General features: G+C 40.8%; 1 protein-coding gene across 1 annotated transcript in view; it reads right to left on the bottom strand.

The window, feature by feature from the left end:
- PTPRO (protein tyrosine phosphatase, receptor type O) overlaps positions 1–11426 on the bottom strand; it is a 262760-nt gene that overhangs the window by 86212 nt on the left and 165122 nt on the right. Inside the window, 2 exon segments of the mRNA XM_025212519.1 lie at positions 1771–1923; positions 3978–4136. Of these exon segments, the coding sequence (XP_025068304.1) occupies positions 1771–1923; positions 3978–4136 (312 nt within the window).

Here is an 11426-nt window from a genome sequence, read left to right as displayed (position 1 = left end):
TATTTTGCAGTAGAGATAAAATATATGTAGATATTCTTCAGTTCTTTGTCCTTCTTACATACACATTAAACTAGAGACATTTCACAGGGGGTCAAAACAACAATAAACTGAAAGAAGAATCAGGCCTATGGAGTACACAGCACAGAGAATACACTATGAAATAATGTAGCTGTAGAGATACTGTAATCTAATTTACACTTCTGGGGCATATCCTATTCCATCTATTAGGTGCCGAATTCTGATTGTACTCTATTCAGTTCAAGTCTCTCAAAAACCATCTATGTAAAGGCTGGGTGGATCCTCTTTCTCCTTGCAGCTTTATTTGACTTGGTCTTGCAGCTACAAGAGCAGCACCCTTCAGAAGTAGACATGTGAATGGTTTTTCACGGATTTGAACAGGGTGAAATAGAATAGCATACAGATAGGTAGATTAGGAACACTCTTATGGCAACACATGAGTAAAGACACTAAAATGCTTATTTGCAAGGCTGAGTCCTTTATTTCTTTCATTCTTCCTTTTAGATCCTCTGGTGTATGGAATATTATGCCTGTAGAATTGTTCAAGAGTTGAGAAACAGGGAAAAAACATGTTTTGATATATGGTCTAACCACTTATGGCTTAAAGTTATATCGTTCTGCTTATTCAAGTGCTTTTCATCATTTAACAGTCAACTTTGCACAATCATCTAGAATGAAACTAAGCTTTACTATCACATAAAAGCTTTACCTTAAGGTTTCAGAAGATACAATGCACTGAATTCCAACTCCAGCCTTTTGTATAATACTAGTCATGAAAAGCATGTTAGAATACACGTGAGAAGGAGGTGAGGGAGAAACCACATTCTAATGCGTTTATTCTTGCAGATTAATTTTTCATGCCTATGTTAGGATCACAGAGATAGAATCTCAGCTGCTGTACTTGGCATTGTGCCGTAAGTCAATGGAAAGCTGCCAATTTACTTCAGTTGAGGATCTGGCTTTTAGTTTCCAACCTTGGTAGCTCATGAGAAATTAAACCTCAGAAACTGTCTATGGTCCCAAAGGTTAACAGGACCATTTGGAACTGTTCCAGAATTGAATTAAACAGGCCCCCGATTTAAAACAAGACTTTTCAATCCCTGGAATTTTGATATCTTGAAAATTAAAAGGACTCAGCCCTTGTGATTTACCGCAGAAGCTGACCACCTGCTCAGCTAAGCAAGACATTCTCTTCCTCCATGGCCTTTTTGTGCAATTGGCCAGAAGCATGTGATGAGAAAGGCTTCCTTTAAATTGACTTTTGTGGTAGAATACCAGACTGGATGAACCAACAGTATATTCAGCATGGTGACTTCTCTGGTTGAAAAAATAATGAATTCCAAACTGAGAGACTAACAGACTTTGTTTTCTGTAGACTTTGCTTCCTACATATGGCAAGCTTTAGAATGGAATCACCCACCAAGCTTTCTATTAGATACATTATACACTTGTATTAGCATTGTATTTAATACATGTAATGTTTGTGTATAGTCCCACCCCCAGCCCAGTTCTAACCATTAGACTACCCCACCCTGTCATAGCTAGTTGCTGAACCAAGTATTCTGATTTCCAGGCATCTTGCTTCCAGGACACCTGGTAAAACCCAATCTTCCCTCAGCACTTGAAAAAGCACCCAGGAGTTCAGATCCCAGCCCCTGTTTTTAGGCATTGGATACTATTCCTTGGTCACAGCAGAGAGTGGAACCAGAGTGCACGCTTGCAGAGAACAGTACACACATGCAATTTTGTCACCTGTTCTGTGCTGTTTGGGTTCATGCTTGACACCGCTGTATTCCACTAATGTGCTTTTGTTGAATGTTGCTTCTGACACCAACTGAAATGTGATGTTGCTGTAGCATATGCCTGGCAGCCAGTGATTGAAAACTGTTTTACCTTTAAAGAAATCTGTGGATGGTAAAACACACACACATCAAACATTCACTTTTAAGTAACACTGCATTAAGTCAGCAGTGTTTCTGATATTTAACACAGCTTAGTCCTGATCCAGAGATAAAGTTTCAGTAATAGAGTTTACCAACAGTTTTCCTGGCTGTCAAATATATTTACAAACAAAACCCAGCAAAACAAACAGGACATTTTAAGGAAAAGCTAATTACAACTGGCAACCTGTTCCACGTGACAACAAATATATCAAAGAGCATCTGATAAAATAAAGCATTAAATGTTTTCTGAATGGTGCACACCAGGGCTCCCCAGTCTTCTGGTGAATGTAGACATTGTGTCATGGATAAACACTGGATGGAAAACTTAAGTGTGGAAATGGGCACAACCTGAACAGCTGAGATCTGGGTTCATCTCTAATATTAGTGTTTGGGTGGGGGGAAGAGAATGAGGGGTCTTTTGGAGTGGGAGGGGAACTGGTGATTAATTAATAATTACCTTCGCCCAACAATTTTTTTAAATTGGTAACAGCAACATTACATCCCACGAAACCACATATTGTCTGTGGCAGACAAAAATGGCTCTTGGCTGCACTTCCCTTCCACTGGTACTGAATAACCTTTAGGCAGTGATCTTGTTTACTCTGTGTACAGAAACATTCACTTGCTTATAGAAGCAATTCTGCTGGCTATTAGGCAATTCTGAACAAATGCACTATCTACAGCATTAACCCTTGTTGATATCTATTTTTCCTCTTTCAGCGTTTATCCTCAGAGGATAAGCTCCTTTGCATCTGGACAGTGTAAGCTAAATTTATCTGCTTAGCTGAATTCATTGGGAGAATTTAACCTTTTAATGCATCATCATCTCATAGTCTTGGAATGCTAGGTATGATTATATTTTCCCAACCTACAAAATATTTAGGTAACATTCAGTGAAAGGCAGATAATCCTGCAAGGTTGGTTGACAACCCAACAGTGTATTCTTGCAACAAAACATTCATTAGATGGCTTTGGTTTCCCCATAGGTGCACTTCCCTAATGGAGGACAGTCTAAGTCTAAGCCTGGAATATTTTAGCTCAAATAGCTAATAGCTTAGAAATTTATGAGGGACTGAAAAACCAAGGAGTTATATTGGAAATTATGTTGCAACTAAAGCAGTTGCTGTCATGGGAACATCCTGGCATGGATTGTAGGGGACACACCAATCTTACCTAAAAAGTTAAAAGAGAAAATGAACAGTGTTTCAATAAAAACATGTAAACAGCATGTAGAGACCCCATCAGTAAACTTTCATTTCTCAAATTCTGATATATCCATTTTATTGGTAGAATATTCCATTCTGTAGAAAGTGCCATGGGTCTTTGGTCAGAACCATTGTTTTATGTTCAGTTACTTTTCTGTTGTTTTATTTTGAACATTTCTGACCAGGTTATTTAATGGCACTTTTCAATACTTTCAGAAATTTTGCTGTTAAGAGTTGAATTGTCTGATCTTTGGTCCTGTGACCTAGGAGTGAAATCTCGTCCCTTGTGGGCATTTTTAGCCTAGATCTACACTCCAAAAACAGTTGTCTATGCCATGTTTCTCTCTTTCTGTGTTGCTAATAGGCAGCAGTAAAGAAAAGGTGCAAAGCCTATGTACTTGAAGGTAACTCTTGAAGGAAGTACTTGAAGGAAATTCTTATTTTGAAATCATAGCTTGGGAATGTCTTGCTTTAGTGATTTTAAATTTGATGGAAGAATTCTACACTTTCTATCCTGCCCATGTACCAATAATGAGGATGGCATTCATTGCTGATATTACAGCTGGGATAGAAAGCAGTTTTAGTTTGGAAAATGAGTTAACTATGGAGATGCTACCATCTTTCCATAACATAGAAATTATTTAAATGGGTATGTACGGTAATAGGAATATAAATCATTACAATCACTAAGGATGTTAAAAATACAGACCAAAAGGCATCACACTATATTCCTAATGCAAATTCAATAGATATTCCTCATTTAAGTTAATTGTATTTGCATTGTTATCAATGCTGTTTTTTCTTCTCTTACCTTTGTATAACATTGTTCGATAGTCTTTACCTTCCCAGTAGCTTATGTTAACTCTGGTGAAAACATTGTACTTCTCTGGATAATGAATTTCAAACAACACTCCTGTTTCTGGAGATGGCTTGTAATCATAGATTGAAACGCTGCTTACAGGAAGAGGTTCTAAAAAATACACAGAATTACAAGATACAAGAAGAAAGAACATTAGCAGACCAAAACAGAAGTTATGACCTCTTTTCAACTTGCAAGAAAACAAATTACCCTTTTGTATATGACAGGGAAAATTTTTAAACATAGTGAATGAAATACTTGCCCACTGAAGTCAATGACAAGTCTACTACTGACTTCACTGATGCAATGGTTTCCTTTTGTGTTCCTCAGGTCTTATTCTCAACCAGTGAAATTCATCAATGTGCAAAGGAATAGTGCAAGGCCCATTCAAACTCTGAAGACCCATATAAGCCCTATAAAGCCTGTACCAAAAAAACAAAAAAAGAAACAAAAAACCCACCAAGCAAACAAGTAAATGCTACTTCCTGGTTTTTCTATCATCATTTCTGTCTTCTCTGGAGGATTAATGGCTCCCCATTATCCACGTATCTTGGCATATCACAATCTGCATTGTTATTCTCACCATATCCCTGGGAGGTAAACCGGTGCTATCTTAAAGATTAAAGACAGGGAACTTAGGCACAGAGATACAGCCAGTTACTGTTCCGCCTTTAAGCATCTAAGTGGACTTCCGGCACCTAAGTGTGATTCTATTCAACTCTCTCCAAGTCCTGAAAGCCCATTAATGCATCTCCTTTTGTAACATCTTACCCTTAAGACTGACTTGATCAGGTAGGAATAGGATCGCACTTAGGCCCCTGAGTCTACTTCTATGCCTGGAATAAAATTTGGCCCTAGATACCTTACTCCAAGGTCACATAGACAATTTATGATGGAGGAGAGAACAAATGTCCACAGTGAAAACTGTAGGGCTGTACACAAGTACCTGAGATAACTTGAGTGCTGGAAGTTGACAACCTTCTGAGCATGGGAGCACAAAGCATCACACATGCTATTTTGCCCCAGGCTACACTGCCTCTGGAACTCAAGCTAGCTCATTTAGCTTGGTTATCTTTATGCTATACTGCAGCCTGCAGGGTAGATATACCCTTGGTCTCCTAAGCACCAAGCTAATCCCCTACCTCTGGCCCATTTTTTGCCTAGTCTTTTTAGGCCAAACTCTCAGTTGATATATGTGAACTGGCAACGCTCTGATGACCTACATAAAGCTACATAAATTTGTACCAGAGACTCTGGCCCAATGCTCATAAAAATGGAGCCAGAGTTTGGCTCAATTTCCATTGCTCGCAAATTCAGCCTACTGCTTGATGTGTTTCTCAGCTAGGAAAAAGAAAATTATCAGCATAATTTCATATTGTGTGAGCTAGCCAAGCATAGTTAGGAATAGAACAGATATCCAAATGATGAGGTTTTTTAATACAATATATTGTAATAGTTTCAATTATATACCAATGTTCTCATTACTTGATTCTACATTTTTGTAATCATGTTATCTTTTTAGCTCTCTGACACTGGCAGACACGGATTGAATACACTATTCATTACTAGTGTATTAGTATATTATATCATGTAGGACAATAGCACCTAAAGAACCCAATTAAATTCATCACCCCCTTGTGCTGGGCCCTGTAGAAAAGGCACTAGTAGAACACTTTGCCCCAAAGAGTTTACCATCTAAGCTCTGTAGAGCTGGAAATTGAACACAATTTCTTCCCAGCACAAGTATGGTGTTTAGCCATAAGATTAATACATTAGTAGGTAATGATGAGAAAAATTAACCAGCTCAAAATAGCCATCATTACACCAACATACTAAAAAATTAAATCAGATTTTTTTTTTAATTCTCACAAATCTCCTTGATTCATGTAGCACTGGCACCATACATGAAAATATTACAAGGAATGCAGTGGACTTGGCATTTCTTTTCTTGGTGAAACTGGCAATCTTGCAAACTAGCCTGATCTCTAGGAACTCGCAAACTCTATTCCTCCACACCAAACAGGATTGGAAAACAGGTTAAAATCCATACATTTGGACACCTAATACTTGCAGAAAAAAATGCTAGACCTCACAAATACCAATGCACATTGTAATGGGTGGAGTCTATGAAAAATCTTGCTGACAACTGAGTTAACAGCCCAGAAATGGATGACAGTAAAAGTGTCACAGAAGACGAAATCTCTCTTCTTTCAGTTCAGTCCCTTGCCATCACTAACTGAAATATGCTGTTGAATTTGCTTTTTACATGACCACAGGCTGAATCTGACAGTTTAAATAGCACCCATAGCACTTAAAATGTCAATAATAATGTCTGAATAGTTTAATTTTTAGCTGTAATCATCATCTTTCACTATTTCAGGGTCTGCTATGGGCTTCTGGGGTCTACCTTGGGCTTTCTTCTACATTCTCTCATTGTGATTTTTGGCCTTCATTATTCCTGTAATAATTATTGCAACTTCCTAATGTCAGTGATTGAATTACCCAGCTATTCCTTCCTATGACAAATCAAATGAAGAGTGGAAGTTGTAATTCATTTTTAATCCAAATTATTTTTGCTCCTCATGCTTAGATTTAATTAACCAATGATTAAATCAAGTGAAAGTAACTATGCACTGCCTTTCTGCTTTCTATCCTCCCTATTGCTTGTTAACAGATGAATTAGAGTGAGATAATGGAATTTAAAGATTCACACATCTTGTCTTCTTTGTCGCTAGATCTTCACATCTAAACTACTTTCACACTCTGAAATTAGAGACAGTTAGAGAACAGATAAAAACTGTGTTCTAGAGCTCCTTAGGTTATTAAAGCTTAGAAAATACGCCAATCCTAGCGATCTCTTTGCCACGTCTTTATTTTAGTGCACAGCACACAGAGGCTAAGTACAGACAGTCAAAAAGTCTGAGGCTAAGCTGATTCAATCCTCACTGGTTAGTCAAAGCTGCATAGATTGAACCAATAAAGAAGTGAACAGACATTCACTTTTGATTCCACAAATGCAGCCACATGCCTACAGTGGCTCAGGCCAGAAGTCAGGGGATACTAGAGCACACCTCCCTGCTCAGCTGGGGCAGACAGCTTAAGCCAAGGCTAGCCCATCTACCATGTGAAGGGGGGGGTGTTTGCAAGGAAGGTGCAAAGCATCCTGGGATGCTGGAGGACTGTGAGTTAATTTGAATCTGGAGGGGATCTGGGACAGAAGTTCAGTAAACCAATTAAATCTAAACCAGTTAAGTCTGATACTACATCCATCCAGGTTTATCTTAAACTGGTTTTGGCTGTTTTGAAAGCAGTTTATGTACACTGAACTTCTGTTGTGTTACAAATTTGAACTGGTTTTCAAACACTTATACCGGTTTATGTGTAATTTCTGTCCCTAGTTAGAGTGAAAGTAGAGGGACTGGTCAGTTTCACTTCTCTTTTCTCCACATTTAGGGCACAACCTAGCACCTCCTGAAGTCCATTTTTCCATGGACTTTAAGAGTTCTCAGGAAATACCTAAACTGAATGTATTAACACAATTCCTTTGTAATTGAATTTCCAATGTTTTATAAGGAATATTTTATACTGGTCTCCCACATTCTCATTGAATAGTAGGGGGTGTAGCTTTCTATGTCAAGGAGTAGTACACTTCCCAACTAGCTGACATAGGCACCCAAGCAGGGTGACTTGAAACACCCTGGTTTAGAATATGGTGAGAACATGGGGGGGGGGAGGGGGCAAACCCTGTGCTGCTGCAGGCCCTGCAGAAGGAGCCTCAGCTTTTCCGCTCATCTCTGGGGGGCTGTGTTTTGCTAGTTTGCAGGCACTTCCAGTCTGGCAGATGACCCACCATGGCCCAGCACCAGGCTGCGGCCCAGGGATTGAGAAACCCTGCTGTAGGGAACCAACAGAGGCTGCACACTCTTGGTGTATGGTTGTCATGGGTGATTTCAATCACCCTGACATTTCATGGGAGAAGCATTCAGCCAAATCCGATCGGTCACATAGCTTCCTCACCTGCATTGATGAATAAGGGTGTGCAAAGCAGGCCCTATTCAATTTGGATTTGGCCTGAATCAGGGACAGTGATTTGATTAGTTGACTCAGATCACTGTCCCTGATTCAATTTGGCTGAATCTGAATCTGAAGATTTGGTGCTGATTCGGAGAATTAGCGATTTGGACATAGACACAACTTTAAAAGTTTTTTCTACATACCTTGAGGTAGCAGGTGAGGCCCGTGATCGCTGTGATGCTGGGGTGCATGAGGCATCTCACAGGAGGTGGGGGGAGGGGGCCTCCATGTGCTCAGCAGCCCCCCTGCACGCTCTCTGGCAAAACCAGAAGTGGACCAGAAGTGCTTCTGGTCCACTTCTGGTTTTGCCAGAGAGCGTGCAGGGGGGCTGCTGAGCACATGGAGGCCCCCTCCCCCCACCTCCTGTGAGATGCCTCATGCACCCCAGCATCACAGCGATCACGGGCCTCACCTGCTACCTCAAGGTATGTAGAAAAAACATTTAAAGCTGTGTCTATGTCCAAATCTCTGAATCTTTCTGAATCTCTCCAAATCAATTTGGAGGATTCTGATTTGATTCAGAGAGATTAAAGGGTTCTCCGATTCAATTCTGATTCAGAGATTCAGCCACCGAATTGGGCCAAATCTCTGCTGAATTAAATCAGGGACCGAAGCTTCACATGGCCCTATTGATGAGCACTGTCTGACTCAAGAAGTCCATGGGCTGACACAAGGAGAGGTGCTGCTAGATCTGGTTCTGGCCAAAGAGGATGATCTAGTGAGTGATCTGAGGATTGAAGGGAAGTTTGGTGACAGTGATCATGAATCGATCACCTTCCTTATCCATCGCAAAGCTGGCAAATCAGTCAGCAATGCAGAAATCCTCAACTTTAGGAAACCTGATGTTTACAAGCTAGGAGGCTGGTTGTCAAGGCCCTGAAAGATCATGATCTGACAGGGAAAGAAATCCAAGATTAGTGGTCGCTTCTTAAGAACATGATCCTAAAAGCACAAGGGAAGTCCATTCTCGCCTGCAGGAAAGGTAGTAAAAGGGCTGGGATACCCCTCTGGCTAAATAGAGAACTCGTGGACCTCCTCAATCTTAAAACAGAACCTTATAAGCATTGGGAGACAGGAAATACCTCTAAGGAGTCTTCCTTAGAGGTATTGCCCATCTTCCAACCCTTATGCATCACTGGCCCGCACCTGTAGGGAGTGGACCAGAAAAGTATTTCCTGTCTTCCAACCCTTATTAGAAAAGCCAAGGCTGATACTGAGCTCAAGCTGGCTACAGGAACCAAGGACAATAAAAAGTCCTTCTTCAGATACGTAGGAAGTTGAAAGAAAAATAAGGGCAACATTGGACCTCTGCTGCATCTTCAAGAAAGGAAGGAAGGAAGATGCAGGAAACTACAGGCCAATCAGTTTGACCTCAATCCCTGGAAAGCTCTTGGAAAAAATTATCAAGGAACCCATCAACAACAGGCTGAGAGAAGGCACCATTCCGAGAGACAGCCAACACAGTTTTGTTATGAGTAGGTTGTGCCTCAACAACCTCATCCCCTTCTATGACCAGGTGACATGTTACCTGGACAGGGAGGAGAGGCTGATATCCTTTACTTGGATTTCAAAAAAGCCTTTGACTTGGTCTCCCATGATGTCCCATGGTCCGATGGCTGGGGAACTGGCTCTGTGGTTGGAACCAGAGAATGACAGTCGATGGAACAAGTCAACATGACACATGGTGACCAGTGGTGCCCCTCAGGGTTCAGTACTTGGACCAGTACTCTTTAACATATTCATAAATGACCTGGATTCAGGTGTCAGAAGCAGACTGGCTAAGTTTACAGATGACACCAAATTATGGGGAAGTGTGGTCACACTAGAGGATAGGCTGGCAATTCAGGCTGATTTGGACAGGCTCACAAAGTGGGCAGATCAAAACCTGATAACCTTCTGATGATTTTTAACATAGATAAATGCATGGTGCTCCACCTCGGCAGAAAGAACCCACATCATATCTATAGGCTTGGCACTGCTACACTCACTAGCACTATGACCAAAAGAGACTTGGGGGGCTCTGGTTTGACCACAAGATGAATATGAGCCACCGATGTGATGCTGCAGCTGGCAAAGCAAATATAACCCTGACTTGCACCTACTGATGCATCTCAAACAAGACCCAAGATGTCATCCTCCCACTTTATTCAGCCTTGGTGAAGCCACAGCTGGAGTATTGCATCCAATTTTGGGCTCCACACTTTAAAAAGGATGTGGAAAAGCTTAAGAGAGTCCAGGGAAGAGCCACACGCATGATCAGAAGTCAAGAGAGCAGGCCTTATGAGGGGAGGCTGAGAGGCACGGGACTCTTCAGCTTGGAAAAGTTTAGGCTCAGGGGGCACTTGGTGTCAAACTATAAGTATATCAGAAGCGTACATCAGGATCTGGGATAATGTCTGTTCACCAGGGCTCCCCTAGGGAAATAAAGGTCCAACAGTCACAAACTTCTGGAAAGCCGATTTAGACTGGACATAAGGAAGAACTTCTTTACCGTCTGTGTCTCCAGAGTCTGGGATAGACTCCCCCCAGAAGTGGTGCAAGCACTTACTCTGGACACGTTCAAGATGCTTTTGGATGATTATCTTGCTGGGGTCATCTGACCTCAGCTGATTTCCTGCCCTTTGGGCAGGGAGCTGGACCAGATAATCTTGCGAGGTCCCTTCCAGCCCTAATGACTATGAAGTCTATGAAATAAAGTGCTTATCTATGCTATAGTTTGGCTTATTTGAGAAGCTCTCTGAATTAGAGAGAAAATATTCACAATGTCACATCTACATTTGGAGAGATTTCACTGCCTCTTTAAAATCAGATTATTTTATTTCTTCAAATACAATCTCTTTTTATTTTTAGATTTTCATAATTTACTGTTCCCACCACCTAAAACAGTTTGAAGGATCAGGACCCACACCTATATCTAAACTTGAAATAACCTAAGTCTTTAGGAGCGTACAGCTGCATTTATTTTGTAGGTCTAAGGATCTGCTGCTCCCATAGCAACCGATTTCTGTTGTCTATACTGGAAATTTCAACTTCAGCATTCCTCCCAGACTCTCTGCCCTTTCTATTTAGCCTGTTATGTACATAATGCAAACAGAAAGTTTGCATAATGAGACTTGCTAACCGCTTTCTCATATACCCAAACCAATTTTAGATGCAAAATCCTCCATAAATATATCCAATCTTTTCCATCGACATTAAAGTTGTATATGACTGTTGTAATCCAAGAACATTTTTTTACACTGATGTTACCTGGCAGCCCTGTGTTCCGGAGGGAGCCCTGGCACCCAGCTTGCTGGACTTACAAAGGACATTTTTTATTCCCCTCCC

Source organism: Alligator sinensis, unplaced genomic scaffold, assembly GCF_000455745.1.
Source record: "Alligator sinensis unplaced genomic scaffold, ASM45574v1 scaffold498_1, whole genome shotgun sequence".
In the NCBI taxonomy this organism is placed as follows: domain Eukaryota; kingdom Metazoa; phylum Chordata; order Crocodylia; family Alligatoridae; genus Alligator; species Alligator sinensis.
Note: the sequence above shows the minus strand (reverse complement) of the source record. Positions and strands in the feature narration are given on the sequence as shown.